Source organism: Hemibagrus wyckioides, linkage group LG22, assembly GCF_019097595.1.
Source record: "Hemibagrus wyckioides isolate EC202008001 linkage group LG22, SWU_Hwy_1.0, whole genome shotgun sequence".
NCBI classification, from domain to species: domain Eukaryota; kingdom Metazoa; phylum Chordata; class Actinopteri; order Siluriformes; family Bagridae; genus Hemibagrus; species Hemibagrus wyckioides.
Window position 1 is genome coordinate 18,855,647 of NC_080731.1, and position 17,271 is coordinate 18,872,917.

Consider the following 17,271-nt stretch of genomic DNA (forward strand, 5'->3'; position numbering starts at 1 on the left):
TTCTTTAAAATAAATCTGTGCTGGGAATTTATTGTACAGTTAAACCTCCAGTGATCCCAGTATAAACTCCACATCCACCCTGTCCCTGAACTGGACACAGCACTCACAGTGAATAATGTGTTATTGTATAGAGCAGTGAGTTCATGTTTATTGGAACAGTTTGTCTTGCTGGATATTTCTGATCTCAGAGCTCTGAGTGCTTCAGCATAGCCGATCGCTCCTCTCTCTTCGGAAGCGGGATGTTTCCTGTGAGGAGAAGAAAGGAAAGTGATTGTTTGGAATTATTAGTGCCAGCATCACAGGTGGTTTCTGTTTGGTGTATTTCACAGGTGTGCTGGAGAAAGAAAAGGGAAGTTAGGCCTAAAGGTAAAGGTGACGTGAAGGGGAATTCCAGCATCACACATTCCTGTGAGAGGCGTTGTTGCACTTTGGAGAAGGTTCCAGTAGGTGGCTTCAGAGAGGAAATCAAAACACAACACCAGAAACTGAGAGATGATCAGTTTCATTTGTGATCCGATTCCTTGCCAGAGTTTCCAGCCTGTCCTTGCCGGTCCTAATTCCACCTACACCTCAATGATTATCAGTATTTAAGGAAGAAGAAGGGAAGCAAGGTGGAGGGTGTTTGTAGTGGTGTGCTTGGAGTTCTAGTAGATTGGTTATACTAGTGATTATTGTGTTGAAATCTGGTTTTTGACTTGTGCTTGTTTTCCCTTGACTCTGAGCTTGGTTTTCCAATTTGGACTTGTTAGTTGTGTGTGTGTGTGTGTGTTCACTCTGTATATATTGTTCACTGTATATTCTGTTCACTTGTTATAGGAGTGTGGCTGCCATTTTCTTTGGGAGTGGGTTATTTACCTCTTTTTATGTGTAGGGAGTTAGATAAGCCACTGTGTTTTTCTTTTGCTTTAATTTCTGGTTAGGAAGTTGTAAATTATCAAACTGTTATGTTTATTATTTTGGCCTTGGCCCACTCTGATGAAGAACCCATTGTACAGTTGTGCATATATATGTATACATATTCTTATTCACAATATACTAGCGCTTGTGGCAATACTATTGTGTGTCTGTCTTCCCTATCCCTCCAGTAAAGGTATCATCACTGAATCCTGAGCTAATTCCTCTGTGCGGCCTAACCTAGACTACTCACTCAGGTTTATTCACATGATCTCAGCTGACACAGGAGAGGTGTAAGTGTTTGTGTCCAGCAGGTAGGTGTGTGTGTGTGTGTGTGTGTACTCTGATGAGTTATACATATATTTATTCAGTATGCACACAAAAAAAATAAAATTAATTTTTATTATATTTATTATTGTTATAAAAACACGTAAAATATGTGTCTTTAATTATGTTGACCAGGATATTAACTAATGTCTTCTGTACTTTCCTAAATATTCAATAAACATTTCTTTTCAAACAGACACTGGTAGTTGTGTATATGTGAGTTTTATTATTATTATTATTATATTTATTTGGATATAACAGTAAGAAAATACACATTAAAAAAATCACAGCAAGAGTACAATATTTAGACAAGTGACAGCATTTTCCACTTACACATTTAAAGTATGTTTTGGTCTTTTTAATAAATAAAAAGGTGCATTATATTAATGATGTATTTATTAAAGATAGTTGTACATGTGTTGTTACATTATAAATAGAAACAGCAAATAATTTGACCATTTAGGCCATTATTATCTTTTGACCTGTGGTTAAATAGGACAAAAATGATCTCCACATGTTATTTGACCCATCGGCCTCCACGCAGACGGAGGGTCGTATAAATGGTACTTTCTGGACCAATGTCGTAATCCTGCAGCTTCCTGCCACACTGGAGCTGTTGACCGTTGTAGATTAGCCGCTGCTGGTCAACTGGTGTTTGTTCTATCTGGTAGATCTTCATCATCAACTGATCGACTGTCTCTTCATCAGTGATGTCGTATGTCTTTATCTGTCCACTCGGATTCTTCACAAACACCTGAAATGAAACGGGGCTCATGGAGATCAGCAGCATCACGGTGGATCCTGAACTCAGACCGTATTGGCTCACAGTCTTCTGGTCATTATCCAGAATCTGACCACTGGCTGAAAGCTTCAGGCGTGAGGCTCTTGCCCCAAAGTGAGGGGCAATGTTCTGCTTCAGTTCACCGATGGTGGTATTTGGCAGAACATTCACATGCTGTGTTGTTCCACTTATGTCTTTGATGACGAGCTCCATTGTTTATTAATGACCTGTGTGTGTAAAAAAAGCCAAAGATGCAAATTTATTCAAATAATTAACTCATCCTATCCTATCATCACCTATCATCAATAAGCCAGAAACATGGTTTCATCATCATTTTTACTGAAGCTATGAGACAAATATAAATAACAAGTAATGGAGGTTTATTAGCACTGTCCAGCATTGTTCAAATAGTTCTGTATTTTAATGTATGCATTTTTTTTTTATTTAAAAATAATTAACATTAATAAAGAAGAGACAGAACACACTCCAAGCATCTATACTACCTATACATTAACTGAATTAAACTGATTTGTTTCATAAAACAATAAAATAAATGATAAATTATTGAACACATGTAAAGGTCAGTCAGTTTTACTTTATTGTACGGTGGATTTAGTGACTTAATTTGTCCAAATAAAAATATAATATTTTATATTTTTAGAATTTATTTTTATTAATCAAGTGCACATTTAAAAAAGAGAGAGAGAGAGAAACCTACCTTTGAGTAAACGATGTACTTTCTCTCTTTTTCCCAGAAAACTGTGGCTCTTTTCCAGCGGACCGCAATTTAACAACAGCATAACAGAACCACAGCCACGCCCCTTATTTACAAGTTAACCAATAGGAGATATGGATGATCTAGCATTATTATTATTAAAACCACTGTGTGGCGCTCCAGAGCAGAACTTAAAAGTTTCAGTTTTGGAGAAAAGAAATGAATTAGAATTGGAATGACGTCAGTAAAGTGAAGGCTGTAGAATTGGAATGACGTCAGTAAAGTGAAGGGTCAGGTTACGGGAAGGTCCACTACATTCCCCATGGCACACCTTCTGGAATGTTCAGAGCCATATGGTGTAATTTGCATATTGCCCTTCACATTAATACATATACTACACACATCTATACTGATGATTTTATTTCAGATAAAATATATATTTCAGTTTAGTACGTGGTGCTGGACTAATATTACTAATATTGTGTGGTGTACTGAAGTTATCTGATTTATCTGAAGTTCAGAGGACATGGGGGGTGTGGCTTATTTATTGTTTTTTATCTCAGACTTCAGACAGCTTCCTTATTTATTTGTTTGTTTTGTTTTGTGAATTTACTGATCAATATCCAGCACTGCTATGAACATATTTCAGAATAGTGAGAGAACTTTTGGTTCTTCACAGTGTGAGCAGCCATGTTGACTCTGTAAACAGGAAAGGAACTGGCAGTTGAAACCACCCCAAGTTTCTAGTTGAGGGTTGTTTTTAGCGGTTGTAGGTGGGAGAATTACATTTTGCATCTTCATCTTGGTTGCAGTAGTGGACTGGTCTAGAGAAGGTTGGCTTCTGGCTTATCTAGTGCCTAGTCTATTTAGTTCACTACTGATGTGATGTGTTAATATAGACACAAAAATGGTTCAGCCCATAAATGACATTCAGCTGTTAGCTTTTATTTAGCATTAGCTCATTTGCTACATGGTAATGGTTGCTTATATAGACCAGGATAATCATGTAACTGTGTACTATATTTTAATGAAAACATGACTCGTACATGTGCTGTTGTTAAAATTCACTTCATCTTGATTGAGTTTTTTGACCCTTACTCAGTGACGTTTCATGTTACTGAGTAATAAACCAGGACTTTAAAAGCTTACTGGAAAATGTTTATAAAGTATATGTAGACTAATGCTATAACTAGCTAACTAGCATTACTAGGCTTATATTATAACTAATATCTATGTCCTTTCACTGCAGAGAAAAGGCAATGCAAATGAGTCATTATGATAAATATTTTTATTTAAATAAAAATTATATTAATTTATTCAGAAGGCCCATAAGAAAATAAACTATCACAGTTATTTTTTATTACTGTGGTCCTTTACAGGTCCTAACAGCAAGTCCTTAACAATCCATTTTACAGTAATCTTTCAACCACTGACATGTTGCTCAAGAAAGCAATTACATAAACATAATAAATGCACATTTTTAAAAATATTATTCGGACATTTTTTATAATACTTGCTAATAAATCATTCTAAAAGCAAAAAATATCACTGTTAAAGCAAGCAAACTTAATACAATACATTAAGATTCTGAAATTAAGACACAATACAAAAGATTCTGGAATATTCAGAAATGATTCTGGAGAAATTGACTGGACAATTGACTGGAAGAATCAGTTGATTGCAATAAGAATGAAGACACCTCAGTAATCTGTAACAAACATTACGAGATGAATCATGTTACATTTTTTAGGCTAAAATGATCTCCAAGTGTTTCTGTCCCATCAGCCTCCACGCAGACGGAGGGTCATATGAATGGTGCTTCCAGAAACAATGTCGTAATCCTGCAGCTTCCTGCCAGAGTCCAGCTGTCTACCATTGAAGATCAGCCGCTGCTGGTCCTCTGGTGTTCCTTCTTTTTGGCGGACCTTTCTCATCAACTGATCGACGGTTTCTTCATCAGTAATGTCATATGTCTTCGTCTGCCCCTTCTCATTCTTCACGAACACCTGAAGTGGCACGGGAGTCATGGAGATCAGCAGCATCACGGTGGCTCCTGAACTCAGACCATAATGGTTCACAGTCATCTGGTCATTGTCCAGCTGCACCACTCGCCCATTGGTGACAGAAAGCTTCATCCGTAGAGGACTTGCATTAAAGATTTGGGCGACTTTATGCTTGAGTTGACCGATTGTAGCACCTGGATTCACGTGCACGGTCTTCGTTTCCCCGCTCAGGACTTTAATGTTGAGCTCCATCATATCTGCTGCTTAATGACCTTTGTAAAAGTAAAAAAATGCAGATTAGTTTTATTTAAAAACATTTTTCACTGAAGTTAAAAGACTAATGGAAGCTTACGATCACCAAGCATGAATTAATTATCATCTCCCCAATTAGACCAATTAGAAATGAGTGTATTTTGACCATGTAAATGATGTAAAAATGTAACTAGAGCCTCAAGTCAAGTGTTTCTGGATTTAAAATGGCTGCCAGCAGAGTTTACAGCTAGATCATGTCCATTTGTTGTGGTACCAGGGTGGGATTCTCAAGTGTACACTTTTTGTAACCTTTAATGTGAAAGTTGTATATATAACATGTCTCTAAAAGATAATTACCCTTAAATTATGCTCCATAAATAATTTTATGGTGCACTAAATCTATATTTCCAAGTGGAGTTTATTAAACATTTAGAACATAAGTACAAAGGTACAGGTACTGAAAAGGAACCAAAGCCACTATTGTTATTAAAGGTGTTATTACCTTCTATTACATGTTTATTATGTTACCCTCAGCTCACCAAACATTCAGACAACTTTATTTTTTCAGATTCTATTAATCACTGATCATTTTCCATCGCTGAAATCTTTTTAAGTTAATTAAACTTTGCTCATTATGATACACGCATATTATTTAGAAACATATTATTATAAACCTACCTTTTATACAGGTGATGAATGTGTCCTGAAAATCCTCGTCCTCTTTAAAGTCTCGAGTATCACCTCAAACTCTCCCGCTGCAGCCGACCACGGTTCCTTATATAGTCTAATAACCACGCCCCCTTTCTGTGTGACAGCCAATGGAGATGACCGCCTGCTAATGTTTCCAGCCAATAGGAGAAGAGCAGAGCCCGCCCTCCGTCAGGTTTTGTTTTCCGAGGATTCATTCAGCTACTTTCGGTTTCCGGACATCAGGAGAGGTCTAAGTGTTTTAGTGTCCAGCAGAGGTCAGTAAGTGTGTGTGTGTCTGTGTGTGTCTGTGTGTCTGTGTGTGTGTGTGTCTGTGTGTCTGTGTGTGTGTGTGTGTGTGTGTGTCTGTGTGTGTGTGTGTGTGTCTGTGTGTGTGTGTGTGTGTGTCTGTGTGTGTGTGTGTGTGTGTGTGTGTGTCTGTGTGTGTGTGTGTGTGTGTCTGTGTGTGTGTGTGTGTGTGTGTGTCTGTGTGTGTGTGTGTGTGTGTGTGTGTGTGTGTGTGTGTCTGTGTGTGTGTGTGTGTGTGTGTGTCTGTGTGTGTCTGTGTGTGTGTCTGTGTGTGTACATATACACTATTGATATGATCTAAAATGTGTGTTATACTTTTTTAATCATGGTTACAGCACATTCTTTCATTCAGATAAATTATCAATACTCCCACATCTCAGCCTCAGGCAGTTTCCATTTCAGAAGAATCCATTATAACTGTGACGTGAATCTACAAAGGAGATCATGATGATCAGCAGGATCACGGTGGATCCTGATCTCAGAACTCAATCTTTCACCCTCTTCATGATTCAGCTGTAGGTTTCATCCACTGGTTATGGAAAGTCTTTGGGGCAATTTGTCGCTTGAGATCACCAGTTGTGGCGGTTGTATTTATGTGAATGGTCCATGTTTCTCCACTCAGGATTTGATGATGAGGATGATGAGCTTCATCATATCCACTTCTTCATGACCTGCCTTTTAATGTATTTAGAACAAAAATACTAAAAAACCCAAATTAGGGTACAAAATTTAACAAAAAATATATCAAATTAACAAAATATAGCAGAAAAATACTAAATACAGAGATTTAAGGAATAAATATGGAGAATGAGATGAAGAACAAGATAAGAAATGTGCAAAACAAGTGTTTAAGGTTACAGACCTAGTCGATGTGCCAAAAACTGTTTATGTGCAATAACTGTGTGTTTATGAGTCCTGTACAAATCTCAGTTTATTGAGAGTTCTGTATAAACCGGAGTGTATTGTGTGTAGTGTGTGGTGTGTGGTTTATTGTACAGTCCAGTACAGAGAGAAGAGTAGTGTCAGCACTGACTCCTCCCACCCCGTGTGGAATTAAAGAGTCACATGGGGGAGGAACGACCTCCTCAGTCTGTCAGTGGAGCAGGGCAGTGACAGCAACCTGTCACTGAAGCTGCTTCTCTGTCTGGAGATGATGCTGTACAGTGGATGCAGTGGATTGTCCATGATGGACAGGAGCCTGCTCAGCGCCCTCCTCTCTGCCACTGATGTCAGGCCGTCCAGTTCTGAGCCCACAATCGAGCCCGCCTTCCTCATTAGCTCGTCCAGACGTGAGGCGTCCTTCTTCTTTATGCTGCCTCCCCATAACACTGCCACATAGAAGAGGGCACAGTCTGATAGAACATCTGCAGCAGCTTTTTGCAGATGTTAAAGGAAGCCAGCCTTCTTAGGAAGTACAGCCGGCTCTGTCCTTTCCTACACAGAGCGTCTGTGTTGGCAGTCCAGTCCATTCTTTCATCCAGCTGTACTCCAAGGTACTTGTAGGTCTTGACCAACTTCACACAGTCGCCGTTGATAGTTCCAGGCTCAGGTTGAGGCCTGGGCCTCCTAAAGTCCACCACCATCTCCCTGGTCTTTGTAGTGTTGAGGTGCAGGTGAAAGGGAACTTTAGGACTTTAGGTTCTTCACAGTGTGAGCAGCCATGTTGATTTGACTTCACTCAGTAAACAGGAAAGGAACTGGCAGTGAAGAAGACCCCGAGTTTCGAGTTGAGGGTTGTTTTTACTGGTTGTAGGTGGGAGAATTACATGTTGAATCAATAGCCTAGGGGATTATTTTTGGTAGCATTGTGTGATAAGTGAATAATTACTGCATACTCATAATTATTACTCGTAGGTTTACTAAATTAAATGGAATACATTAATCAGACTTCAGTAACTCAAAATCAAGGCCATTAAATAAAGTCAGCTTGGACGAAATGTGCTCTGTGAGCATGAATTTCAGGGACAGAAATCTCTATGAAGTAAAAAGGTGAAAAATTATTACGTAAATTCCTTCTTTAAAATAAATCTGTGCTGGGAATTTATTTTACAATTAAACCTCCAGTGATCCCAGTATAAACTCCACATCCACCCTGTCCCTGAACTGGACACAGCACTCACAGTGAATAATGTGTTATTGTATAGAGCAGTGAGTTCATGTTTATTGGAACAGTTTGTCTTGCTGGATATTTCTGATCTCAGAGCTCTGAGTGCTTCAGCATAGCCGATCGCTCCTCTCTCTTCGGAAGCGGGATGTTTCCTGTGAGGAGAAGAAAGGAAAGTGATTGTTTGGAATTATTAGTGCCAGCATCACAGGTGGTTTCTGTTTGGTGTATTTCACAGGTGTGCTGGAGAAAGAAAAGGGAAGTTAGGCCTAAAGGTAAAGGTGACGTGAAGGGGAATTCCAGCATCACACATTCCTGTGAGAGGCGTTGTTGCACTTTGGAGAAGGTTCCAGTAGGTGGCTTCAGAGAGGAAATCAAAACACAACACCAGAAACTGAGAGATGATCAGTTTCATTTGTGATCCGATTCCTTGCCAGAGTTTCCAGCCTGTCCTTGCCGGTCCTAATTCCACCTACACCTCAATGATTATCAGTATTTAAGGAAGAAGAAGGGAAGCAAGGTGGAGGGTGTTTGTAGTGGTGTGCTTGGAGTTCTAGTAGATTGGTTATACTAGTGATTATTGTGTTGAAATCTGGTTTTTGACTTGTGCTTGTTTTCCCTTGACTCTGAGCTTGGTTTTCCAATTTGGACTTGTTAGTTGTGTGTGTGTGTGTGTGTTCACTCTGTATATATTGTTCACTGTATATTCTGTTCACTTGTTATAGGAGTGTGGCTGCCATTTTCTTTGGGAGTGGGTTATTTACCTCTTTTTATGTGTAGGGAGTTAGATAAGCCACTGTGTTTTTCTTTTGCTTTAATTTCTGGTTAGGAAGTTGTAAATTATCAAACTGTTATGTTTATTATTTTGGCCTTGGCCCACTCTGATGAAGAACCCATTGTACAGTTGTGCATATATATGTATACATATTCTTATTCACAATATACTAGCGCTTGTGGCAATACTATTGTGTGTCTGTCTTCCCTATCCCTCCAGTAAAGGTATCATCACTGAATCCTGAGCTAATTCCTCTGTGCGGCCTAACCTAGACTACTCACTCAGGTTTATTCACATGATCTCAGCTGACACAGGAGAGGTGTAAGTGTTTGTGTCCAGCAGGTAGGTGTGTGTGTGTGTGTGTGTGTACTCTGATGAGTTATACATATATTTATTCAGTATGCACACAAAAAAAATAAAATTAATTTTTATTATATTTATTATTGTTATAAAAACACGTAAAATATGTGTCTTTAATTATGTTGACCAGGATATTAACTAATGTCTTCTGTACTTTCCTAAATATTCAATAAACATTTCTTTTCAAACAGACACTGGTAGTTGTGTATATGTGAGTTTTATTATTATTATTATTATATTTATTTGGATATAACAGTAAGAAAATACACATTAAAAAAATCACAGCAAGAGTACAATATTTAGACAAGTGACAGCATTTTCCACTTACACATTTAAAGTATGTTTTGGTCTTTTTAATAAATAAAAAGGTGCATTATATTAATGATGTATTTATTAAAGATAGTTGTACATGTGTTGTTACATTATAAATAGAAACAGCAAATAATTTGACCATTTAGGCCATTATTATCTTTTGACCTGTGGTTAAATAGGACAAAAATGATCTCCACATGTTATTTGACCCATCGGCCTCCACGCAGACGGAGGGTCGTATAAATGGTACTTTCTGGACCAATGTCGTAATCCTGCAGCTTCCTGCCACACTGGAGCTGTTGACCGTTGTAGATTAGCCGCTGCTGGTCAACTGGTGTTTGTTCTATCTGGTAGATCTTCATCATCAACTGATCGACTGTCTCTTCATCAGTGATGTCGTATGTCTTTATCTGTCCACTCGGATTCTTCACAAACACCTGAAATGAAACGGGGCTCATGGAGATCAGCAGCATCACGGTGGATCCTGAACTCAGACCGTATTGGCTCACAGTCTTCTGGTCATTATCCAGAATCTGACCACTGGCTGAAAGCTTCAGGCGTGAGGCTCTTGCCCCAAAGTGAGGGGCAATGTTCTGCTTCAGTTCACCGATGGTGGTATTTGGCAGAACATTCACATGCTGTGTTGTTCCACTTATGTCTTTGATGACGAGCTCCATTGTTTATTAATGACCTGTGTGTGTAAAAAAAGCCAAAGATGCAAATTTATTCAAATAATTAACTCATCCTATCCTATCATCACCTATCATCAATAAGCCAGAAACATGGTTTCATCATCATTTTTACTGAAGCTATGAGACAAATATAAATAACAAGTAATGGAGGTTTATTAGCACTGTCCAGCATTGTTCAAATAGTTCTGTATTTTAATGTATGCATTTTTTTTTTATTTAAAAATAATTAACATTAATAAAGAAGAGACAGAACACACTCCAAGCATCTATACTACCTATACATTAACTGAATTAAACTGATTTGTTTCATAAAACAATAAAATAAATGATAAATTATTGAACACATGTAAAGGTCAGTCAGTTTTACTTTATTGTACGGTGGATTTAGTGACTTAATTTGTCCAAATAAAAATATAATATTTTATATTTTTAGAATTTATTTTTATTATTCAAGTGCACATTTAAAAAAGAGAGAGAGAGAGAGAGAGAGAGAGAGAGAAACCTACCTTTGAGTAAACGATGTACTTTCTCTCTTTTTCCCAGAAAACTGTGGCTCTTTTCCAGCGGACCGCAATTTAACAACAGTATAACAGAACCACAGCCACGCCCCTTATTTACAAGTTAACCAATAGGAGATATGGATGATCTAGCAGAATGAGATCAGGCCCCACCCCTTCATTTAGGATTTGTTTTCGGCATTTAGGAGTGGCTTTCTGTTTCCCTTCAGCCTCCGTATGTAAGTAACACCCTTTTTATTAAAACCACTGTGTGGCGCTCCAGAGCAGAACTTAAAAGTTTCAGTTTTGGAGAAAAGAAATGAATTAGAATTGGAATGACGTCAGTAAAGTGAAGGCTGTAGAATTAGAATGACATCATTAAAGTGAAGGCTGTAGAATTAGATTGACGTCAGTAAAGTGAAGGGTCAGGTTACGGGAAAGTCCACTACATTCCCCATGGCACACCTTCTGGAATGTTCAGTGCCATATGGTGTAATTTGCATATTGCCCTTCACATTAATACATATACTACACACATCTATACTGATGATTTTATTTCAGATAAAATATATATTTCAGTTTAGTACGTGGTGCTGGACTAATATTACTAATATTGTGTGGTGTACTGAAGTTATCTGATTTATCTGAAGTTCAGAGGACATGGGAGGTGTGGCTTATTTATTGTTTTTTATCTCAGACTTCAGACAGCTTCCTTATTTATTTGTTTGTTTTGTTTTGTGAATTTACTGATCAATATCCAGCACTGCTATGAACATATTTCAGAATAGTGAGAGAACTTTTGGTTCTTCACAGTGTGAGCAGCCATGTTGACTCTGTAAACAGGAAAGGAACTGGCAGATGAAACCACCCCAAGTTTCTAGTTGAGGGTTGTTTTTAGCGGTTGTAGGTGGGAGAATTACATTTTGCATCTTCATCTTGGTTGCAGTAGTGGACTGGTCTAGAGAAGGTTGGCTTCTGGCTTATCTAGTGCCTAGTCTATTTAGTTCACTATTGATGTGATGTGTTAATATAGACACAAAAATGGTTAAGCCCATAAATGACATTCAGCTGTTAGCTTTTATTTAGCATTAGCTCATTTGCTACATGGTAATGGTTGCTTATATAGACCAGGATAATCATGTAACTGTGTACTATATTTTAATGAAAACATGACTCGTACATGTGCTGTTGTTAAAATTCACTTCATCTTGATTGAGTTTTTTGACCCTTACTCAGTAACGTTTCATGTTACTGAGTAATAAACCAGGACTTTAAAAGCTTACTGGAAAATGTTTATAAAGTATATGTAGACTAATGCTATAACTAGCTAACTAGCATTACTAGGCTTATATTATAACTAATATCTATGTCCTTTCACTGCAGAGAAAAGGCAATGCAAATGAGTCATTATGATAAATATTTTTATTTAAATAAAAATTATATTAATTTATTCAGAAGGCCCATAAGAAAGTAAACTATCACAGTTATTTTTTATTACTGTGGTCCTTTACAGGTCCTAACAGCAAGTCCTTAACAATCCATTTTACAGTAATCTTTCAACCACTGACATGTTGCTCAAGAAAGCAATTACATAAACATAATAAATGCACATTTTTAAAAATATTATTCGGAAATTTTTTATAATACTTGCTAATAAATCATTCTAAAAGCAAAAAATATCACTGTTAAAGCAAGCAAACTTAATACAATACATTAAGATTCTGAAATTAAGACACAATACAAAAGATTCTGGAATATTCAGAAATGATTCTGGAGAAAATCACTTTCTGAAAAGAAGAATCAGTTGATTGCAATAAGAATGAAGACACCTCAGTAATCTGTAACAAACATTACAGGATGAATCATGTTACATTTTTTAGGCTAAAATGATCTCCAAGTGTTTCTGTCCCATCAGCCTCCACGCAGACGGAGGGTCATATGAATGGTGCTTCCAGAAACAATGTCGTAATCCTGCAGCTTCCTGCCAGAGTCCAGCTGTCTACCGCTGAAGATCAGCCGCTGCTGGTCCTCTGGTGTTCCTTCTTTTTGGCGGACCTTTCTCATCAACTGATCGACGGTTTCTTCATCAGTAATGTCATATGTCTTCGTCTGCCCCTTCTCATTCTTCACGAACACCTGAAGTGGTACGGGAGTCATGGAGATCAGCAGCATCACAGTGGCTCCTGAACTCAGACCATAATGGTTCACAGTCATCTGGTCATTGTCCAGCTGCACCACTCGCCCATTGGTGACAGAAAGCTTCATCCGTAGAGGACTTGCATTAAAGATTTGGGCGACTTTATGCTTGAGTTGACCGATTGTAGCACCTGGATTCACGTGCACGGTCTTCGTTTCCCCGCTCAGGACTTTAATGTTGAGCTCCATCATATCTGCTGCTTAATGACCTTTGTAAAAGTAAAAAAAGACAGATTAGTGTTTATTATTTAAAAACATTTTGCACTGAAGTTAAAAGGCTAATGGAAGCTTACGATCACCAAGCATGAATTAATTATCATCTCCCCAATTAGATCAATCTGTAATCAAATGTAACTAGATCAATCAAGTCAAGTGTTTCTGGATTTAAAATGGCTGCCAGCCATGGGCATTTCTACTAGAAATTCTGTGATTCTCCATAAACTCTACACAAATTGGTGATCTCCTCAGGCCCTTTAAATTTCATATGAAAACTCCGGCAGATTTCATCTCCTTCCTGTCTTTCAGTGCGTTCTTCAATCCGCAGACCTCGGAGTCACAGAGCGAGGATCAGAGGACAAGTGTGTGTGTGTCTGTGTGTGTGTGTGTGTGTGTGTGTCTGTGTGTGTGTGTGTCTGTGTGTGTGTGTGTCTGTGTGTGTGTCTGTGTGTGTGTGTGTGTGTGTGTGTGTCTGTGTGTGTGTGTGTGTCTGTGTGTGTCTGTGTGTGTGTCTGTGTGTGTGTGTCTGTGTGTGTGTCTGTGTGTGTGTGTGTGTCTGTGTGTGTGTGTGTCTGTGTGTGTGTGTGTCTGTGTGTGTGTGTGTGTGTGTGTGTGTGTGTGTGTGTGTGTGTGTGTGTGTGTGTGTGTGTGTGTCTGTGTGTGTGTGTGTGTGTGTGTGTCTGTGTGTGTGTGTGTGTGTCTGTGTCTGTGTATGTGTGTCTGTGTGTGTGTGTGTGTGTGTGTGTGTGTGTGCTCAGTGTTGTATAAAGTACCCCAAAGCCATACTTGAGTAAAAGTACAGGTATTTTGTTTGAAAATGACTCCAGTAAAAGTTAAAGTCAACCATTATAATTCTATTTGAGTAAAAGTCTTAAAGTATCTGAAATAAACTGTACTTAAGTATCAAAAGTATTTTCATGAATGCACTCAAGTAAGGAAAGTAAAAGTAGAAGTAAATTAATTAAAAAAAAAGCAAGACTGTAATAATTTGGAGAATTATGAATTTTATTCTGTATTGCTTTCATTCTTAAACTTCTCAATAAGTGACCACCAAAACAATAAGACTTGCATGAAAGAAAGAAGAGGCCTTTAGAACTGTATTGTAATGAAGTGTACAGTATCAGTGTTTCCATACATGTGCACTTATAACTAAGGCCATGTCCACTCGAACCCGGGGATTTTTAAGAAGGGAGATTTTTCGTCCACATGCTAATGCAGTTTGAGGTCGTTGAAAACGGAGCTTTTGGAAAACTCCTTCCAAAGAGAAGATTTTCCAGAACTCCGTTTTCAGTGGTGTTGTGTGGACAGGGGGAACGGAGATTTTGATGAATTGACGTCATTGTCTGTGTGTCCGTCTCCTTGATTTGATATCAGCTCTGTTTATGAAGATATTTTGTACAATAGCAGACTTACATAAACTACTGACTGTGTTAATTACTGGACTTATACACACACAGTTACTGCCACATTACGGTCATGAACAGAGGAGCCGGAATGTAATACGGAGCTCACTGCTGCTGCATACAGAACTCCAATAACACACACAGTGATGACGGTTTTGGACGAGACCCGGTCCGACATCTACATTCTACAATAAAATTTCCGCATGTCAAGGGCATCGCTTTCCCACGACGCGCCATTGTTGTTAAACTACCGGAACCGGTAATAAAGTTTAGTCTACTTTGTCTACTTTACTTAACAGGGCGTTTTGTGTTTTCATCTGGACAAAGATATTTTTATCGTGTGGACAGAATAAAAAAAAAAACAAAGCAAAATGTCCGTTTTTAAAAATCCCCAGCTAGATGTGGACATGCCCTAAAGTCATCACTGACCACAAACTTCCTTTACCGCAAATTTGGACGCAGGTTTTTTTTTGTAGTAAGTAACGAAAATGCCAAAAAGAAAATGTATTGGAGTAAAAATATAGAATTTGTTTAAAAAAAAAAAAGTAGTGAAGTAAAAGTTGACAGAAATATAAAAACTCTCAAAAAATACTTAAGTACTGTAACGAAGTAATTTTACTTCATTACATTACACCACTGTGTGTGTGTGTGTGTGTGTGTGTGTGTGTGTTAGTGTGTGTGTGTGTGAGAGAGAGAGAGAGATCAGGAAGACTCGTATTTGGATTGTTCAGTACTCAAATGTTATACACATCTATACAATACAGTGGAAATACTGCAATAAGTTTACCATCCTACCCTGTTAATCAAACCTTTATTTTATTTTATTTGTTTTTTTATTTTTTTACTATTAAACCCTCATTGGGGACTGAGCCCTCCTTAAATGAATATTCTAGAATCGCCCCTGCTGCCAGCAGAGTTTACAGCTAGATCATGTCCATTTGTTGTGGTACCAGGGTGGGATTCTCGAGTGTATATTATAAACTTTAATGTGAAAGTTGTATATATAACATGTCTCTAAAAGATAATTACCCTTAAATTATGCTCCATAAATATTTTTATGGTGCACTAAATCTATATTTCCAAGTGGAGTTTATTAAACATTTAGAACATAAGCACAAAGGTACAGGTACTGAAAAGGAACCAAAGCCACTATTGTTATTAAAGGTGTTATTACCTTCTATTACATGTTTATTATGTTACCCTCAGCTCACCAAACATTCAGACAACTTTATTTTTTCAGATTCTATTAATCACTGATCATTTTCCATCGCTGAAATCTTTTTAAGTTAATTAAACTTTGCTCATTATGATACACGCATATTATTTAAAAACATATTATTATAAACCTACCTTTTATACAGGTGATGAATGTGTCCTGAAAATCCTCGTCCTCTTTAAAGTCTCGAGTATCACCTCAAACTCTCTCGCTGCAGCCGACCACGGTTCCTTATATAGTCTAATAACCACGCCCCCTTTCTGTGTGACAGCCAATGGGGATGACCGCCTGCTCATGTTTCCAACCAATAGGAAAAGAGCAGAGCCCGCCCTCCGTCAGGTTTTGTTTTCCGAAAATTATTTCAGCTACTTTCGGTTTCCGGACATCAGGAGAGGTCTAAGTGTTTTAGTGTCCAGCAGAGGTCAGTAAGTGTGTGTGTGTGTGTGTGTTTGTGTGTGTTTGTGTGTGTGCGCGTGTGTGTGTGTGTGTTTCTGATCATCTTCATGATTTTATGTCATGTCATATTTACATTTATTATATTTATCACTGTTATCAAAAATAAATAAAATATGTATCTTTAATTATGTTGAGCAGGATATTAACTAATATCTTCTGTAGTTTCCTAAATATTCAATAAACATTTCTTTTCAAACAGACACTGGTAGTTGTGTTTATATGAGTCAGAGAATAAACATCACAGCAAGAGTACAATATTTAGACAAGTGACAACATTTTCCACCAATATTTAAAGTATGATTTAGTCTTGTTAATAAATAAAATGTGCATTAAATTAAAGATGTATTTATTAAAGATAGTTGTACATGTATTGTTACATTATAAATATAAACAGTAAATAATTTGATCTGATTACTGTCTTTTTAATTTGATTACTATCTTTTGACCTGTGGATAAATAGGACAAAAATGACGTCCACATGTGATTTGCGCTGCTAAGATCCAGAGACTCTGCCTTCAGAACTGGAGAGGCCCTAAGAACAGCACGGGCTAAACTGTCTCAAGCCATTAGAGAGGCAAAGCATGCACACTCCCAGAGAATCCACGGCCACTTCCAGAGCAGTGGCGACATTCGGCGCATGTGGCAAGGCATCCAGTCCATCACCAACTACAGGCCAGCTCCACCTGCCTGTGACAGTGATGCCTCCCTTCCAGATGCGCTGAACAGCTTCTACGCTCAGTTTGAGGCACGTAATAACGTGACAGTGAGGAAGACCATCCTTTCTTCAGAGGACCAGGTGCTCTGTCTCACCACGGCTGACATGTGGAAAACTCTAAGCAGAGTTAACCCACGGAAAGCTGCTGGACCAGACAACATTCCTGGCAGAGTGCTCAGGGAATGTGCAGAACAGCTAGCGGATGTCTTCACAGACATCTTCAACATCTCCCTGAGCAGCGCCCTTGTCCCAACGTGCCTCAAGTCAAGCACCATCATCCCCGTGCCGAAGAAGTCTCCAGTGTCCTGTCTCAATGACTACCGTCCCGTTGCACTCACACCCATCATCATGAAGTGCTTTG

General features: G+C 38.2%; 4 protein-coding genes across 4 annotated transcripts; all 4 read right to left on the reverse strand.

Annotated features, from left to right (window-relative positions):
* Nucleotides 1–1,535: 1,535 nt before the first annotated feature.
* Nucleotides 1,536–2,776, reverse strand: LOC131343160 (polyubiquitin-like). The gene is made up of 2 exons (XM_058374602.1): nt 2,721–2,776; nt 1,536–2,229 (listed from the first exon to the last, which is right to left on the reverse strand). Exon 2 carries the CDS (start codon nt 2,213–2,215, stop codon nt 1,739–1,741), a length of 477 nt encoding a protein of 158 aa, XP_058230585.1. The 5' UTR covers nt 2,216–2,229; nt 2,721–2,776; the 3' UTR covers nt 1,536–1,738.
* A 901-nt stretch (nt 2,777–3,677) lies between these two features.
* LOC131343154 (uncharacterized) lies at nt 3,678–5,780 on the reverse strand. Its single transcript, XM_058374595.1, has 2 exons — nt 5,651–5,780; nt 3,678–4,992 (listed from the first exon to the last, which is right to left on the reverse strand). Exon 2 carries the CDS (start codon nt 4,973–4,975, stop codon nt 4,499–4,501), a length of 477 nt encoding a protein of 158 aa, XP_058230578.1. The 5' UTR covers nt 4,976–4,992; nt 5,651–5,780; the 3' UTR covers nt 3,678–4,498.
* A 3,736-nt stretch (nt 5,781–9,516) lies between these two features.
* LOC131343158 (polyubiquitin-like) lies at nt 9,517–10,773 on the reverse strand. The gene is made up of 2 exons (XM_058374600.1): nt 10,718–10,773; nt 9,517–10,210 (listed from the first exon to the last, which is right to left on the reverse strand). Exon 2 carries the CDS (start codon nt 10,194–10,196, stop codon nt 9,720–9,722), a length of 477 nt encoding a protein of 158 aa, XP_058230583.1. The 5' UTR covers nt 10,197–10,210; nt 10,718–10,773; the 3' UTR covers nt 9,517–9,719.
* Nucleotides 10,774–12,112: 1,339 nt separating this feature from the next.
* LOC131343156 (uncharacterized) lies at nt 12,113–15,950 on the reverse strand. Its single transcript, XM_058374598.1, has 2 exons — nt 15,874–15,950; nt 12,113–13,113 (listed from the first exon to the last, which is right to left on the reverse strand). The coding sequence occupies exon 2, from the start codon at nt 13,094–13,096 to the stop codon at nt 12,620–12,622; it is 477 nt and encodes a 158-aa protein (XP_058230581.1). The 5' UTR covers nt 13,097–13,113; nt 15,874–15,950; the 3' UTR covers nt 12,113–12,619.
* Nucleotides 15,951–17,271: the final 1,321 nt, after the last annotated feature.